The sequence below is a fragment of the Tachysurus vachellii genome, chromosome 12 (genome assembly GCF_030014155.1).
Source record: "Tachysurus vachellii isolate PV-2020 chromosome 12, HZAU_Pvac_v1, whole genome shotgun sequence".
NCBI lineage: Eukaryota > Metazoa > Chordata > Actinopteri > Siluriformes > Bagridae > Tachysurus > Tachysurus vachellii.
The window spans coordinates 24,661,216-24,680,461 of record NC_083471.1 but is presented as its reverse complement, the minus strand read 5'-3'; the positions used below and the strand labels follow the sequence as shown (position 1 = coordinate 24,680,461).

Below are 19,246 nucleotides of genomic sequence, written 5' to 3'. Positions count from 1 at the left end.
AGAAAGTTGTAGAAAAGCCTTAGGGTTTTTGGGGGGGGGGGGTGAGAGAGAGGGGGAGAGTGAGAGAGAGAGAGACAGGGAGAGAGAGGGAGACAGAGAGAAAGAGGGGGGGGGTGAGAGAGAGACAGAGGGAGAGAGAGAGAGAGGAGGGTGGGAGAGTGAGAGAGAGATAGACAGAGAGAAAGAGAGAGGGGGGAGTGTGAGAGAGAGACAGAGGGAGAGAGAGAGAGGAGGGTGGGAGAGTGAGAGAGAGAGACAGAGAGAAAGAGAGGGGGGAGTGTGAGAGAGAGAGACAGAGAGAGAGAGAGAGAGGAGGGTGGGAGAGTGAGAGAGAGAGAGAGACAGAGAGAAAGAGAGGGGGGGAGTGTGAGAGAGAGAGACAGAGGGAGAGAGAGAGAGGAGGGTGGGAGAGTGAGAGAGAGAGACAGAGAGAAAGAGAGGGGGGAGTGTGAGAAAGAGAGACAGAGGGAGAGAGAGAGAGGAGGGTGGGAGAGTGAGAGAGAGAGAGAGAGAGAGAGACAGGGAGAGAGAGGGGGGAGTGTGTGAGAGAGAGACAGAGGGAGAGAGAGAGGAGGGTGGGAGAGTGAGAGAGAGAGACAGAGAGAAAGAGAGGGGGGAGTGTGAGAGAGAGAGACAGAGAGAGAGAGAGAGAGAGGAGGGTGGGAGAGTGAGAGAGAGAGAGAGACAGAGAGAAAGAGAGGGGGGGAGTGTGAGAGAGAGAGACAGAGGGAGAGAGAGAGAGGAGGGTGGGAGAGTGAGAGAGAGAGACAGAGAGAAAGAGAGGGGGGAGTGTGAGAAAGAGAGACAGAGGGAGAGAGAGAGAGGAGGGTGGGAGAGTGAGAGAGAGAGAGAGAGAGAGACAGGGAGAGAGAGGGGGGAGTGTGTGAGAGAGAGACAGAGGGAGAGAGAGAGGAGGGTGGGAGAGTGAGAGAGAGAGAGACAGGGAGAGAGGGAGACAGAAAGAGAGAGAGAGAGAGACAGAGTGAGAGAGGGAGACAGAGAGAAAGAGAGAGGGGGAGTGTGAGAGAATGAGAGACAGAGTGAGAGAGAGGGAGACAGAGAAAGAGAGAGGGGGGAGTGTGTGAGAGAGAGAGAGAGAGAGAGAGAGAGAGAGAGAGAGAGAGAGATGTTGAAGTGTTTAGATTTTATTATATTAGTCATATTTGAACCACTGATTCCACATTTCTGAGGAATTTATAATGCTATAAATAAAATATATATTTTTGACAAATGAAAGATCACATATAGGCTTTAAGAAAAGATCTGAATGGCCCATGACTTGCTAACAGTGTAAGACTGGAAGAAATTGGAAGGCAGAACATTTATCATGATTTATCATCTTTAAAAAAAAAAAAAAAGAAAGAAAATCGTACGCAATTTACATAGTGCGTAATAATGAATAAAAGTGTGATGATGGTGATTACAGTCATCTTCCTCCTACCGCAGAATGAATTTCACATGTTAGCAAATACTAAGAACCCTTAAATGATCAGCTTTACAACTTCATGGGGAAGTAATGAGAGAATTATACTGTAAGCTGGGATAATAGATTTGGGCTATTGTTCTCCTGCCGTTTCTCAGCGAAAGAGGAATACTGCAGAAAAACACAGAAAGAGAAGAGAGGACAGGATCGCAGTGGACAGATCGAGCCGCTGATCGTCCCAAATCAGCATCAGCTGCTCGCTGTGGGAACACGAAGACACCTCGACCCTATAAAACACAGAACGAATGCAAACGCTTAGGTTTTAGGTTGCTTTGCTAATTTATGCTGTCTGTATAGTGATATTAAGGGGAAAAGTTGGGATATGTGAAGAAGGGATTTCACCGTGCTGTAATGTACATGTGAAAACATAAAGGCTTCTTCTTCCTAATCGGCCCGGTGATGGTCTCCGGGTTTAACCTTGAATCACGGACACTCGGTTTCCGTCTGTTTAAAGCAGATTACGGTGCATGTGGTGAAAGTTTTGCTGCTCTTCAGATTCACTGAACTAGTAAATATGATTTATAAAAAAAAGTGTAACATGAGTCTCTCTAATACTGACCAGAGGTTTCTCAGGGGGTTGTTTACACCTGGTCACTTCATGCGTGTTCTGTGATCCGATAGCTATCCGATGGTAAAAAGACCAGGTCTAAATGCCCTCCGAAACGGTTTGGAGACGGATATAAATCAGATGGTTCAAACCCCTTCAGGAGGTGGTCTGGGACGCGTTTCAGATGAAACTGGACAGGTGTAAATGAATGTGGTTGTTCAAGCCCCATACGTCAGCGCTAAACTCCTCCCAAACGGAAGTACGTCACTCGCAGGTGACTCGTGAGTCGTGCATCGCGCCAGAAACAGATATGTTTTCCCATCAGCGCTGCTCCGATCTTTCACCCAGGTGTCTCGTGTGGTCTTAAAATGCACTGCTGCTGCCAGCAAAAATGCAGCAAACAGTAAATACTGTTTTTTTTGTAGCAACTGCATACACCATGTATGCATGTTACATGTCAGTTACCCCGGAAATGAGGTAAAATATATTAGCATTTTGGGCGGGAGTAGAAAGATCGGATCGATATCCGATTCGCCGAGACGCATTTATGTGGCCTAATGTAAATGGAACAGTTTTAATAAATCAGATCGGATCAGAGACAACACGTGAAGTGATCAGGTGTAAAAAGGCCCAAAGTGTTCAAGCCTCCTGTGTTCAGCCAAGCTGCCATTGTCTGGTCGACAATTAAAGCCCTTATGTATCACCTCAGAACCTGCACTCTGACCTCAGTTTACTTACAAGCTGCCATAGCACTGTACAGTTATTTAAAAACAATGATGTCATTTTACTGCACTGTGCAAGTTGGTTTGCTCCGTATGCACTATATGTTATACCGATCATTCATCTTCCCTGGGGTTAATACTCCAAAATTGCACTGACACGCAAATGTGTCTATCAAACACCAGACTCACTTTATATCCATTAGATTTTATAAATGTGTAATAAATATTATTCTTTATTCTTCCTTGTACATGCAACTTTATGGATTGTTGCTGTAATCTGTAATATTTTGCTCTGGGATTAATAAACTGATCTACCTACACATTTACCTACAAAACCTGCCCACTAACTCACCTACTCCATCCAACCTAACCCAACCTTCCTACTTATCTACAACAAATCAACCTAATCCACGTACCATCTATCCAACCTAAACCAACCAACCTAACCCACCTTCTTATTTACCTACAGCGATCAACATAACTTACCCACCCCATCCAGCTTAAACCAACCAACCTAACCCACTTTGTTACTTATCTACACTAAACCAATCTTACCTACCTACTCCATCCAACCTAAATCAGCTTAAGTTAAGTTTGTATATGTTTACAATTGCTCAAGTTGCACAATGTACTTTATAATATACAGTATGCACTCCGGTCAGCGCCATTTTGTGTATTTTGTGTATTTGTCTTGTATTGTTTTGTTTTGTCTGTTTGCACTGTGTTTTGTCTCACCCTGTTGCCCTAGCCCTTAGCTTTATGTTTTTTTATGTAGCTTTATGTTACTTAATGTTGCACCGTTGTCCTGGAGAAACGTTTATATTTTACTGTGTATTGCGTCAGCTATATATGGTTGAAATGACAATAAAAGCTTCTTGACATGACCTGACTTGACCAACCAACCTAACCCATCTTCTTATTTACCTACACCAAACCAACCTAACCAACCTACCTAACTACCCACACCCAAACAACCTAACCCACCTACCTAACTACCCACACCCAAACCAACCTAACCCTCCTAGTTAACTACCCTCACCCAAACAACCTAACCCACCTACCTAACTACCCTCACCCAAACAACCTAACCCACCTACCTAACTACCCTCACCCAAACAACCTAACCCACCTACTTAACTACCCTCACACAAACAACCTAACCCACCTACCTAACTACCCTCACCCAAACAACCTAACCCACCTACCTAACTACCCACACCCAAACAACCTAACCCACCTACTTAACTACCCTCACACAAACAACCTAACCCACCTACCTAACTACCCTCACCCAAACAACCTAACCCACCTACCTAACTACCCACACCCAAACAACCTAACCTAACCTACCTAACTACCCTCACCCAAACAACCTAACCCACCTACCTAACTACCCTCACCCAAACAACCTAACCCACCTACCTAACTACCCACACCCAAACAACCTAACCCACCTACCTAACTACCCACACCCAAACAACCTAACCCACCTACTTAACTACCCTCACACAAACAACCTAACCCACCTACCTAACTACCCTCACCCAAACAACCTAACCCACCTACCTAACTACCCACACCCAAACAACCTAACCTAACCTACCTAACTACCCACACCCAAACAACCTAACCTAACCAACCTAACTTGAACAATGTTTTAGACTCATGATATCTTAAGTATGTAACCTAGTGAACCAGTGTCAATGTATCCAATGATAGAGACTTAAGCACTTCTGTACGTCACTCTGGATAAGGGCATCCACCAAATGCTTTAAATGTAAATGTATATGTACCTAACTACCCACACCCAAACAACCTAACCATCATAACCCACCTACAACCAGACTGATTGGAAAAGTCAATGCTTTTGTTAGAATACTTTGAAGGACATACAGCAGAAAATACAGCAGAAAAATGCTTTCATTTGAATACTGTGTAAAATGTTTTGTGTTGTTTGTATAAAGGAAACACGGCATGGAAACATTCGAGTTTTTTGTTACTAACAATTACTGAAAGAACTTTTGTTTTTTGGATTCACTCTCATCAAGTTTCTACAATCTTTTACACTCACAGGTATCTGGGCATCACACGACCTTTAACGTACCCTGCACGTCAGAATGGTCAACTGATGGCAAAGATGATCTTCGGCGTGTGGTTGGTGTCGGCGTCCATCACTCTTCCGCCATTTTGCGGCTGGGCGAAGAACATCAACGAAGAGGGAGTGTGTCTGATCAGCCAGGACTTCAGCTACACCATCTACTCCACCGCTGTGGCCTTCTACATCCCCATGCTTGTCATGCTCTTCATGTATTATAAGATCTTCAAGGCGGCGAGAAAGAGCGGTGCCAAGCATCGCTTTGAGTCGGTGAGGATGCAAGGGCTGAAAACGCAGCAGCACCCGGTGGCCGAGGAGTGCGTGGCGCTGTCTCGATTGCTCAGCCCAGAACGCCAGAACATGTCCATCTTCAAGCGTGAACAGAAGGCTGCCACCACGCTGGGTGTCATCCTTGGAGTCTTTACCATCTGCTGGCTGCCTTTTTTCATCCTGACCACGGCGAGGCCGTTTATATGCGGCATCGAGTGTAGCTGTGTCCCGATTTGGATCGAGAGGACGCTGCTGTGGTTCGGCTACGCCAACTCGCTCGTCAATCCGTTTATTTACGCCTTCTTTAACCGTGACCTGCGCTCAACCTACTGGGATTTGCTACGGTGTCGTTACCGTAATATCAACCGCAGACTGTCTGCCGTCGGTGTACACGAGGCCCTGAAGTTTTAAAACAAGACCAGCCTCTTACTTGAAACACACATATACAGTACAGCAAGGTCAATGTTGGATTTGGATCCTATGTGGAGAGGTTGTGTTTTTTTTTTTCAGAAACTCTAAGAAGGATGAAACCACATGCCATATTTCAAGAGGCTTTTTGGGGAAAAAAAGATTTGCAGTAGAAAGGTGAAGTCTGAAAAGGTCACAGCAGGAGGTTGGGATGCTTTGGGATGCACGAGCATGGACGCTATTTTTGGACTTGACGATGGAGAACAAAAGTGAGTGTTGAAGCAGGTTGACAGGTGATTTTAAATATTCTTTAAAATTCTTTGAGAAGGACACATTATATTTTTGGATTTACTGAATAAGGCTGAAAGGAGATTGCAGAATGACCTGAACAAGAGCACAGAGAAATATGTTTTATAAGATCAAAATCCGATACCGTTACCGTCTTTGCCCTTTGGTGAAGGACACTGCAAAGGTTTTTTCCATGAAATTTAAAGTGGAAACTATTTCAGGACCGTTTTCTTGGCTGGAATTCTCAAAGCAGATGTTTCTGACCATGTCAGATGTGGACTGCAAGCGCTAGTGGATAATCGCTGCTGTAGGGCTTGTGGTCAGCACTGACTAATGTTGGAAATGCTCGTATGTGTTTACGCGTGTTCCAAAGCGAAGGTGACAAGAGAGACAGGACACAAACATCGCGTCCAATGACTCACCCTGTGTATTTTAAGAAACATGCATTTAGCAGTGGTCGGATATGTCTGTCCTCAAAGGATTATCAGACTGAAGAAAGCTTAGTGCGAATGCGACGCTTTGATCTGACCTGTTTTTTTGGCCAGATTTAACTGGGTCACAAAAAATAATAATAATAATAACAATAATAATAATAATAATAACAAGAACCACAGAGGCTTAATGATGATAATTTGAATCATTAAATTGCAAATGAACCTCTAACATCTGCCTAGGAAACAGAAATTTTCCATATGTACAATAACATGTATAATTGTCAAATATTTGTGCAGAAAAAACACGACCCCTTCTGTATATTGTCAGTTCCGGAAACTTCTATGCTATTGTTTTCTGTATGATATGAAAAAAAAGTCTATTTAAATGTGTTTTGTTATCATGTGATTTATTCGGATGTCTTATAAAAACCCATGTTTCGTCCCGTATTCTGGAGAAATCACCAGTTATTTGATCTACGAAGAAGCGATTGTGGAGGACGAACGCGGACGTTATTCGTTTAAACTGTTTACTTGTAACACGCAGCCGATCGAGGCGTGCGGAACCTTATTTATACACCACGTAAGGAATAAAAAGCTCCATGTCGTGCTGTTATTCGACACATTAACTAGTCCATCCTATAAATGTCGTTCCCTCACCGTTTTCTCTCTCTCTCTCTCTTTTTTTTTTTTTTTTTGAAACTCCATGATATTGAAAAAAATCTCACAAAGATTCGGGCCGAGACGCATCGTGTGACATCATGACAACACACATTTATCCAAATTACTTTTTACTTGCATTGATCACGAAACGTCTGGAAACAAGTCATTACATATGTGACATCACTGGTTAAAAAATAAACTTTTTTTGCTTGTTTTTCTTTTCACTAAAGAAAAAAAAACCCTGAAAAGATTAGCTAGTTTTTGTAAAATGAGCAAAAAGCTGAACGTTTCTTCATAATCTTCATTACAGCTGATTCGGTAATTATAGTTATGATCCGTAACGTGAATCAGCGCTGATCCACGCAGCATTAATGAAACATCGGAGTGAACAAACATCAGATAAACTCATTTCAGGCTTAATGCATGTTAACAATCAGGTGGCAAACCAATCACAGGAGAGGGGCGGAGCCAGGAGAGAAATCGAAACAAAGGCATTTGTTTATGTGATTAATCTATTTATATCCAACCCCTAATACACATCTCTAATCAAACCCTTAAATCCAAAGCGTGTTACTACTGTTTCCTTTTCTAACTAGAGCTGTTGATCCGTCATGTTACTAGTCGCATCGATTTTATTGAGACACTGTTTGTAACTCCGTAAAAAAAAAGCTAAAAAAAACAAAAAAACAGCTTTGGTGAGAATAAATGATGAATGTATGTGTAAGTGGGACACTTTACTTCTGAGAAGTCAGCGCAGCTGCAGCATTAATAATGCACAACCTGTCACCTCTATTATGGATAACTCAGACAAATGAGAGCCATAACACTCGAAGCTATCATTACAGAGTGGAGAAGTGCGCATGAGAGGCACCTAAGGTTTGTACTGAGATACCATCATGGTTCAGGTCACCTAATAATAAACATTTTAAAAAGTGTGTGTGTGTTGTTGTGTGTTTAGCATATTTTTGCCTCACACCTCCAGGTTTGGGGGTTTGTTTCCTACCTCCACCCTGTGTGTGTATGTGTGTGTGTGGGTGTGTGTGTGTTTGACATGTTTTTTCCTCACACCTCCAGGGTTGGGGGTTTGTTTCCTACCTCCACCCTGTGTGTGTGTGTGTGTGTGTGTGTGTGTGTGCGTTTGTGTTTAACGTTTTTTCCTCACACCTCCAGGGTTGGGGGTTTGTTTTCTACCTCCAACCTGTGTGTGTGTGTGTGTGTGTGTGTGTGTTTAACATGTTTTTTCCTCACATCTCCAGGGTTGGGGGTTTGTTTTCTACCTCCACCCTGTGTGTGTGTGTGTGTGTGTGTGTGTGTGCGTTTGTGTTTAACGTTTTTTCCTCACACCTCCAGGGTTGGGGGTTTGTTTTCTACCTCCAACCTGTGTGTGTGTGTGTGTGTGTGTGTGTGTTTAACATGTTTTTTCCTCACATCTCCAGGGTTGGGGGTTTGTTTTCTACCTCCACCCTGTGTGTGTGTGTGTGTGTGTGTGTGTGTGTGTGTGTGTGCGTTTGTGTTTAACGTTTTTTCCTCACACCTCCAGGGTTGGGGGTTTGTTTTCTACCTCCAACCTGTGTGTGTGTGTGTGTGTGTGTGTGTGTGTTTAACATGTTTTTTCCTCACACCTCCAGGGTTGGGGGTTTGTTTCCTACCTCCAACCTGTGTGTGTGTGTGTGTGTGTGTGTGTGTGTGTGTGTGTGTGTGTGTGTGTGTGTGTGTGTGTGTGTGTGAGTGTGTGTGCGTGCGTGTGTGTGTGTGTGTGTGTTTGTGTGTGTGTGTGTGTTACATATACATGTGTTACATTTCGTAAACAAAACTTGCTAGCTCATAGATACGAGAGTTTATTTGTCACATACACAGTTATACACAGCATCCAACTCGCAGTAAAATAAAACATCTATCTTTTTAAGGGAATTAAATAATGATTGCGTTGTGATGCCTAAAACAAAGCCAGTGTAGATATGTGACTTTTTCTATCACATACTTGCTTTTAAAGATGTTATTTGGCTCAGAAAGTCAATTTGGACATTTAAAATGTCCATTAAAGTCTGTATAAAAAATCAACAACAAAAAACAACAACAATTACAGTAACTATGTGCTTAAGAATGATGGGATTCAAGCTCCAAAGGTTTCTGGCTTTCATCCATTTTTCCAGCATTAAGACTGCTTCGGAAAATGTTGTAAACCTTTGTTGTAATGATAAAGAAGTCTGTCTGAGACCATGAACAACACCAGATGACGTCTGAGGTGGGTGTATGATGAGTTAGACATACATAGAGGACATCTAGTGGATATATCATACAGTAAGTAACTCAAGTTCAGACATCAAACACCTCTTTACTGCTTTTCCTGCTGAAATGTCCCTTTAAAGCAGATTCCAGAACAAGGTTGTTTGTTTTATCGCTAGATTTGATTTTCGATTTTAAACTGCTTGTATCTGACATGTAACTACTCTGAAAGAAGATGAATGTCCCTGAAAATTAAACCTGGTTGTTGAACCTCATCAAGGATGTTGTGCGAAACGGAAGCAACGATGCAGAAAAGCCAAAACAAGTCGACCGGACAAAGAACAGCTTTAGATACGTTAGCGGGTAGAGCTACGGATACTTACGAACGTGCCGCAAATTGTGTTTGAAAATCATATTGAAATACAGAGTACTAAAGCCATGTTATACAGGGACCTGGATTCAGCTTAATGATAAAGATGAAGAAAACAAAAAAAGGCGTGTCGAGAAAATATATACACTCTTATATTATAAATAACGGTGATTTTAATAAAAATGAAGCTCCCTATTTGGCTTAGTGGTTAGCCTCACACATCCAGGGTTGGGGGTTCGATTCCCGCCTCCTCCTTGTGTGTGTGGAGTTTGCATGTTCTCCCCGTGCCTCTGGGGTTTCCTCCGGGTACTCCGGTTTCCTCCCCTGGTCCAAAGTCATGCATGGTAGGTTGATTGGCATCTCTGGAAAATTGTCCGTAGTGTGTGATTGTGTGAGTGAATGAGAGTATGTGTGTGTGCCCTGCGATGGGTTGGCACTCCATCCAGGGTGTATCCTGCCTTGATGCCCGATGACACCTGAGATAGGCACAGGCTCCCCGTGACCCGAGGTAGTTTGGATAAGCGGTAGAAGATGTGTGAGTGAGTGAGTGAGTGAGTGAGTGAGTGAGTGAGTGAGTGAGTGAGTGAGTGAGACACTCCCTATGCAAGAAATATGTTCTGTAACTTTCCAGTATCTTGGATCTTACTGTAAAAGCTAATTAAAGCTACACAGTGTGTACAGTAGTACGCAGTAAGCAGTAAAGGTCCCACTCTGAAGGTACAAAACATGGACCTGTGACAGAAATGTGTGTTTCAGGGACCTAAACGTTTTCTTTCAACGAGTTTAAATTCTGATAACGATGAAAAATAAAAAAGATCATCGGAATGTTGCGTTAATGTGAGAAATGTGAAAAGGGGGGAAATGGATGTGGTCCAAAAAAGAAAAAAAAGAAAAAAGGTTTTATTCATATCCCAGCATGCACTGTGATATTTTATTCAGGCAGAAATGGCTTCTCGCTGTGATGAGCTTCTGGTGGGTTGATGAGCACTTACAGACAGACAGGGGTCACAGGATGTGAAGGGAGAAGCAATCTGAAAGGCATCTCCGCACACAACACACACACACACACACACACGACACACGACACACACACAACACACACTTCCTAGAAGGATGTCACTCGGTTCAACAACAGCGAGTTCTTGAGGACAAACAGCAAAAACAACCTTCGCCTATATGTTAATGGACATTTTTTTCCCTTCATCCCTCATCAGCACTTCGTCGCTTAAAGTGCACTTTACTGTAATCCAAATTTTATTTATTTATTTATTTTTTACTAATGTTAAGTGAATTTCTCCAAATCAGATAGAAAAAAAAACCGAACAGATGAATGTTTTCATCTTCCTTCACTTCGAGATTTAGGAAACGAGTGTCGTCACGGTAACGACTTTCTGTTCTCCGCATCTTCACAAATCAGAGGCAGCTGATTATTTTTCTATAACAGCGGCAGAATTCTTTCTTTAATTCATTGCACTCGTTCGAATACGCTTTTTGTTTCCATAGCAACAGTTCATTCACTTGGACTTTTGGATGTCGGATGCTCCAAATAATCCGTGATTAATACTGTAATACATGGGATTTTACAAATAAATAAAACGTCATTCGTATGACAACGTTTTCTATAAGGAGATGTTTGTTTGAGATTTTATTGAACTTAAGCATACAATCAGCATTTAGTTTTAATCTGTTGGAAAGTCGGAACAGAGACAGAACGTCGTCCTTTCTGGGGTTTTTTTGTTGTTGTTTTTGAGACGTGACAAACTTCTGTTTTTTCTTTTGCTTTGAGGGAATGAAATTTACAGCTGCTATAATGTAAGTGAAAACAGGGGACATTTCATAACATAAAATGATATATTTTTATACTTATGTCATCATCATCATCATCATCATCATCATCACTATCTTCAATGTCTTCGTTTTTATTATTGTCTTCGTCATTATCATTATTGTCTCCGTCGTCATCAGTCGTCGTCATCAGTCATCATCATCATCATTATCATCATTGTCTTCGTTGTCAATATCATCGGTCATCATTCTCTTCATCGTCATCATCTTCGTCATCATCCCCATCACTGTCATCATTGTCATCATTGTCTTCATCATCTTCCTCGTCACCTTCACTGTCATCATCATCTCCATCATCATTGTTTTGTCATCATCGTCATCACTGTCATCATTGTCTTCGTTTTCATCATGGTCTTCATCATCGTCGTCTTCCTCGTCACCTTCACTGTCAACATCATCTTCATCATCATTGTTTTGTCATCACTGTCATCATTGTCTTCGTTTTCATCATGGTCTTCATCATCGTCATCGTCTTCCTCGTCACCTTCACTGTCAACATCATCTTCATCATCATTGTTTTGTCATCATCATCATCACTATCATCATTGTCTTCGTTTTCATCATGGTCTTCATCATCGTCATCGTCTTCCTCTTCACCTTCACTGTAATCATCATCTTCATCATCATTGTTTTGTCATCATCATCATCACTGTCATCATTGTCTTTGTTTTCATCATGGTCTTCTTCAACATCATCGTCTTCCTTGTCTTCCTCGTCACCTTCACTGTAATCATCATCTTCATCATCATTGTTTTGTCATCATCATCATCACTATCATCATTGTCTTTGTTTTCATCATGGTCTTCATCATCGTCATCGTCTTCCTCGTCTTCCTCGTCACCTTCACTGTAATCATCATCTTCATCATCATTGTTTTGTCATCATCATCATCACTATCATCACTGTCTTTGTTTTCATCATGGTCTTCATTATCGTCATCGTCTTCCTCTTCACCTTCACTGTAATCATCATCTTCATCATCATTGTTTTGTCATCATCATCACTGTCATCATTGTCCTCATTGTCAACAGTCAACATCGTCTTCATCACTGTCGTCATTGTCTACGTCCTCTTTATCACCATCCTCTTCATCACCAGAGTCGGAGTCACGCAAAATCAAGGTTACAGAATTAAATTAGACACGAAAAGGAAAGTGTAAGATAGAGATGTAGGGCTGTAAACAAGTTACACTGCAGAGTAGCAAACATCCTAACAGGGCTGTAACAGAGATAAACACTTGAGGAAGGAATGATAAACACACACACACACACACACACACACACACACACACACACAGATTCTGTTGGCTGACATGTCAGAGCGTTTTAATGCTCACAAAAGTGTCACAGGTCTCAAGAGGATAGTCAGACCTTTGTGTGTGTGTGTGTGTGTGTGTGTGAGTGTGTCTGAACCAGACAGAAGCAGATGATGCCACTATGCCATTTAAATACACCATAAACAAACATCCTCAGTCACAGGGATACGACCCAGAGGACATACACCACTTTTTTCTGTCTCTCTACACACCACTTATTTTAATTCTTGAAGTGCAGCATGAATAAAACATACACAAGTTCAGAGTGAAAATGACATTTATGGCTATCTACATTATTCATATCAGACATTTGATTAATGGTTTGGTGTTAAAAAAAACTTGCTATCAAAATTTGATTCATTTAATTTTGATCCTAAACCTGATCCTCATACGTATGAGATTCTGTGGTAGCCTCAAATATTGTATAGTATTATAGCAGTTTAAAAAAGTGGTCATTATTACGACCTGAATGATCGTCAGGTCCTATATCACTTACACACTATTAGTTTTGGTTATGTTTTCTCAGTCATTTGTTTTTGTTGATGATGGTTTCAAAAGTCAGAGAGTCCAAAATAAAAGAATACTCCCTTTAACGCAACTCAACTAAACTATTCTAAAGGTAAAGGAAAGAAAAGAAGAAAAAACACATCTTTCCCTCTTCATCACTGTCATCATCATCGACATCATCATTAACCTTGTCATCATCATCAACTTCATCATCATCATCATCATCATCATCATCATCATCATCACTGTCTCCATCATTATCATTATTATTGCAATCATCACTGTCATCATTGACTTTTTCATCATCATCATCATCATCATCATCATCATCATCATCACCACAGTCATCATTGTCTTCGTCATTATCATCATCATTATTGTCATAATCACTGTCATCATTGACTTCATCATTATCATCATCATCACAGTCATCATTGTCTTCGTCATTATCATCATCATTATTGTCATCATCACAGTCATCATTGTCTTCATCATTATCATCATCATCATCATCATCACAGTCATCATTGTCTTCGTCATTATCATCATCATCATCATCATCATCACAGTCATCATTGTCTCCGTCATTATCATCATCATTATTATCATCATCACTCTCATCATTGACTTCATCATCATCATCATCATTATTGTCATCATCACAGTCATCATTGACTTCTTCATCATCATCATCATCACTGTCATCATTGACTTCGTCATTATCATCATCATCATCATCATCATCACAGTCATCATTGTCTTCGTCATTATCATCATCATTATTGTCATCATCACTGTCATCATTGACTTCATCATCATCATCATCATCATCATCATCATCATCATCACTGTCATCATTGTCTTTGTCATTATCATCATCATTATTGTCATCATCACAGTCATCATTGACTTCATCATCATCATCATCATCATCATCACTGTCATCATTGACTTCGTCATTATCATCATCATCATCATCATCACAGTCATCACTGTCTTCGTCATTATCATCATCATTATTGTCATCATTACTGTCATCATTGACTTCATCATCATCATCATCATCATCATCATCATCATCATCATCACTGTCATCATTGTCTTCATCATTATCATCATCATCACTGTCATCACTGATTTCATCATCATCATCACTGTCTTCATCATTTACATCATTATCATCATCACAGTCATCAACGTCTTCGTCATTCTCATCATCATCGTCATCATCATTGCCTTCGTCATCATCATCACTATCATCATGATCATCTTCGCCATCATCGTTGTCTTCGCCATCATCGTTGTCTTCGACCATCATCGTTACTGCCATCATCGTCTACGTCATCATCATCATCGGATCCTCGCTTTCATTAATCGTGGTCTGTTCCATCGGTGTGTATTTGCATTTCTAATAATTGCTGAATTTTCACTGAGAAAATCCCAGTCATTGCCTACAATGCAAACGAACACACACGTGAGTAAACGATAAAGCCTCGGCTTCTTCACGTACGCATCAGATGCTTTCTCTCACAGAGCTTCACCTCCCCGTTGTGCAGCCAGCTTTATCTGTTTCTGCCCTCGAATAAGCTGCTAAACATCGCTTTTTTTCACTTATCTACCCGTTCCAGGTGGACGACGTCGTATATTTCTGTGGGTGTGTGTGGCAGAGGGCCTGCTGGAATGGAATCCTGGCTCGGCTCGAGGTTTTACCATCTGGATGCTGTCATATCGAGGAATTAGCAGAAAAACGGCCTGAGCCCTGAGATGCTGGAATTGTTTTAAATCCCAGAGAGAGTTAAGATGAAAATAATAGCTAAAGACAGATTACTGTATAGTAGGAATGAAAAGGAACACAAATCATTGGTTTTATTTTATTTATTTTAGAAACCCAAATAGTTTGTCTGGTTAAGACACAAGAAACTGAGACGAACAGGTTCATTAAGAAGTGATCCTTAGTAAGCGCCTGGTCTGTGGACTGTTGGAAGAATCTGGAAAATCAGATGAAACACCTGAAGCATGTAAAGAACATGTAAACTCCACACACACACACACACACACACACACACACAAACGCGCTAACCGCCTCACGCTAACCAGGTCTGGAAGACAGACAGACAGACAGACAGACAGGCAGACAGACAGACAGGCAGACAGACAGACAGGCAGACAGGCAGACAGGCAGACAGACAGGCAGGCAGACAGGCAGGCAAGCAGACAGACAGACAGGCAGATAGACAGACAGACAGAAAGATAGGCAGGAAGGAAGGCAGGCAGTCATGCAGACAGCAAGGTGACTGTCAATCATTCGGATTCATATGACGACTGATCTACTAACATTTTTATTGGCGTATAGACAGTAAGCTTGTATAGACATTTGAAAGCTCACATGGAGCTCATAAATGATGACTGGCAAATGATAAAATTGGGGGAAAATTAAATAATATTAATGTAAATCTAATATCAAACTAACAGTTAATATTTAATAGATATATTTATATATATATAATACTTTGATCATCATCTTCATCATCATCATCATCATTATCATTGTCTTCCTCCTCCTCCTCCTCCTCCTCCTCCTCATCATCATCATCATCATCATCATCACTGTCGTCATCAATTTTTTCTTCATTAAATGATGAATTGCAAATGATAAAATGGTGAAAAATGAAATAATATAAGCTAATATCAAACTAACAATATACTAATATTTAGCATGAAAGAAAAATCAGAAATGAATCATTTCTTTTTGTTTACAGTCATGTGACGTTTTGTCTCATTTTTCCTTGTTAAAAGGGATTCAAATCTAATCGAGAAGTCACTCAAAACACACTGATAAAAATGGCAGTCGACATACGAATCTGGAATGATTGACAGTTACCCAGGTGATTCAGACAAGCTAATATTAACTGATGCATTTAAAAAAAAAAACATGTAAAAATGACATAACCAAAAAAAAAAAAGAAAAGAAAAGCAAAGAGCAGAAAAATAAAAGAGCAAAACTCCCAAGAGAGATTTTTTTGGAATCTCAGCATCACCTGTGTGAAGAACCACGTCGAGGGTCGTGATCTGTCCCAGAATTAGCGTGATATAACACAGCGGCAGTTACGAGGCTTTTGTAAGAGTGCTTTTAAAAGCATGTGAACAAAAGCTGCAGTTACAAAACAGTACAGCAGGTTCAAATGTCATTTCTATTTCTGTGTGTGTGAATCATTTATTGATTGTTTCGACCCCTCGCTGCGTTGCTTTTGTGCCTCGCTTGCTTATGAGGTTTGAGTCAAAAATCCAATCTGCTTTTTATTTAGTCTTGGATTTTTTTCCTTCTAATGATGAGTTATGCTGAGATCACGTGTAGTGATCGGTCACGAACGTAATCCCTACACTGTATAACCTCATATATCTTAACATAGAGACAACGTGAAGGTTTATAATAGACCAGATTTTAAAAGCTTTCCTTTTTTTGTTTTACTGAACAACCAATCACAGTCTTCACAAGAATGTGTCACCTAGTAACAAGTTAAGCCCCGCCTCCTTCATTCATTCAGTCATTCATTCATTTTCTACCGCTTCTCCGATCTACCTCGGGTCACGGGGAGCCTGTGCGTCTCAGGCGTCATCGGGCAACAAGGCAGGATACACCCTGGACGGAGTGCCAACCCATCGCAGGACACACACACACACTTTCTTTCACTCACGCAATCACACACTACGGACAATTTTCCAGATATGCCAATCAACCTACCATGCATGTCTTAGGACTGGGGGAGGAAACCAGAGTTAGGCACGGGGAGAACATGCAAACTCCACACACACAAGGCGGAGGCGGGAATTGAACCCCCAACCCTGGAGGTGTGAGGCGAACGTGCTAACCACTAAGCCACCCTGCCCCGCCTCCTCTCTAAGATAAAAGTTGTTGTATTTTCCTTGCTCTAAGATCTGAGGTCCTGAATCACTCTAAAGATAAGTTTCCTAGCTCTCTGAGATCATTCTGGTCGTTCGCATCGTTTCTATGGTAACAGAGTAAAAGCTGTAATTTTAGTTGAATTTTAGATTTTTTCCTCCACAGGAAAGTCTTCAGGAAAGATAAACATGGCTGCTAGAACAAATAAGAAAAAAAAACGAATAAAGAAATAACTTTTTCCACCGATCGATCGTCCCTCAACGCTTGACGGATAAACAGCACGACATACTAATATGAAATAAAACTAAAATGAATAATTCAGTTCAATTTAGTTTTATTTGTGTAGAGCTTTTAACAATGGACCGAACATAAAAAACATAATACAAAAAGTTTATTATTATACAAAGATTAATATTATAAATAAGTTATAAATAAGTTCAAGATTAATATTAGACTTATATTTAAATGTGTTTGTATTTATCCCCAATGAACTGAGGTGACTGTGGTGAAGATAAACTCCCTTAGATGGAAGAGGAAGAAACCTTGAGAGGAACCAGACTCAAAAGTGAACCTCATCCTCATTTGGGTGACACTGGAGAGTTTGGACCGGCACTGTTAGCTCCCTGCCTGGGAATCGATTGAGACCACAGCTCTGTCTCCAGGAGGACAAAGTAAATAAATAAATTAATTAATTAATTAGTTAAAATAAAAAACTAAAAGGGAGGCACGGTGGCTTAGTGGTCAGCACGTTCGCCTCACACCTCCAGGGTCGGGGTTCGATTCCCGCCTCCTCCTTGTGTGTGTGGAGTTTGCATGTTCTCCCCGTGCCTCGGGGGTTTCCTCCGGGTACTCCGGTTTCCTCCCCCGGTCCAAAGACATGCATGGTAGGTTGATTGGCATCTCTGGAAAACTGTCCCTAGTGTGTGATTGCGTGAGTGAATGAGAGTGTGTGTGTGTGTGCCCTGCGAATGGTTGGCACTCCGTCCAGGGTGTATCCTGCCTTGATGCCCGATGACGCCTGAGATAGGCACAGGCTCCCCGTGACCCGAGGTAGTTCGGATAAGCGGTAGAAGATGAATGAATGAATGAATGAAAAAACTAAAAGATAGTGATACCTCCTCGGCTACAGAGCAACAAATCAGAACTGTCTTCCTCGCTGACGTGAAGAGTGAAACAAGTCGTTAATTAAAGTGGTCACGTGTTGGATTTATCCAATCAGGGCTGCTGATAAAAAGGGTTTAAGAATTTACAGTGTGAAAAGTCAAATTCTGAAGAACCAGAGTTGATTGTAACCCGGGTAAAGTCTGAGCAGTGTGAAACCTCAAACAACATAACCCAGGATTCTGTCATCATTCACTTCCTGTTTGTCTGATGACCGGCCTGTCACGAGCCATTAACTCTGGCAAAGTAGAAAGGAATAAACGTTGTGGATATTCAGCAAGTTCATGTTTAGCTTTGCTCAGATGCTAATTGATGGTTTATTGCATGACTGAAAGGTTGATCAGTCTCATGTCTGAGCTGAGAAGTGCAGCACACAGTTGTCTTTATTTCTCAGCAGGAATCCTCACCAAATCAACAAAACTCCAGCGTGATATCAGCAAATTACTCTCACGCTTGCACACAAACACAGCCCATGATGTTTAATTACTGGGATTTGAATTCACTCCATGTGTGAGATTTTAAAACCAATCAGTCCATACTGTTGATGTCTGGGGAGATGAGTGCTTCGTGTCTAAAATGCTAGTTTAACATTCTTTTTCTTACCTTACAGGTATTATGGAGGTTTCCGGAACAATTTAATGCGAACGATTGACCAGGAACACTTGAACACTTTTGTGGCCGTTTTTTTTCCTTCTCGTGTTCTCTATGGTAGTTCTGCACTTATCGCTCATCTCCTGCTCCCACATGGACATCCTAATTATTGCTTTTCCTAAAAATAGCTCACCCCAAGTATCTTGTGCGTCAGTGTTTAATCGCACCTGGATACTAGAGATTTGTGCCCTACAACTGCTGCTGTAATCATAACGACTGTCCTGAGCTCATCCCAGGACTCACATATTATCTGCTGAAAAAAGGTTTTTTCTCTGATAAACACATCTCAGCTCATTTGGGATCTAACTGTAGGTCTGGAAGACAAACAGACAGACAGACAGACAGACAGACAGAAAGACAGAC

General features: G+C 41.3%; 1 protein-coding gene across 1 annotated transcript in view; it reads left to right on the top strand.

Moving 5' to 3' along the window:
- The window catches only part of htr7c (5-hydroxytryptamine (serotonin) receptor 7c), a 41,401-nt gene extending 34,858 nt beyond the window's left edge, over positions 1-6,543 (top strand). Inside the window, exon 2 of the mRNA XM_060883289.1 lies at positions 4,826-6,543. Within this exon, the coding sequence (XP_060739272.1) occupies positions 4,826-5,528 (703 nt within the window). The 3' untranslated portion in view covers positions 5,529-6,543. The remainder of the gene's footprint in view (positions 1-4,825) is intronic.
- Positions 6,544-19,246: the final 12,703 nt, after the last annotated feature.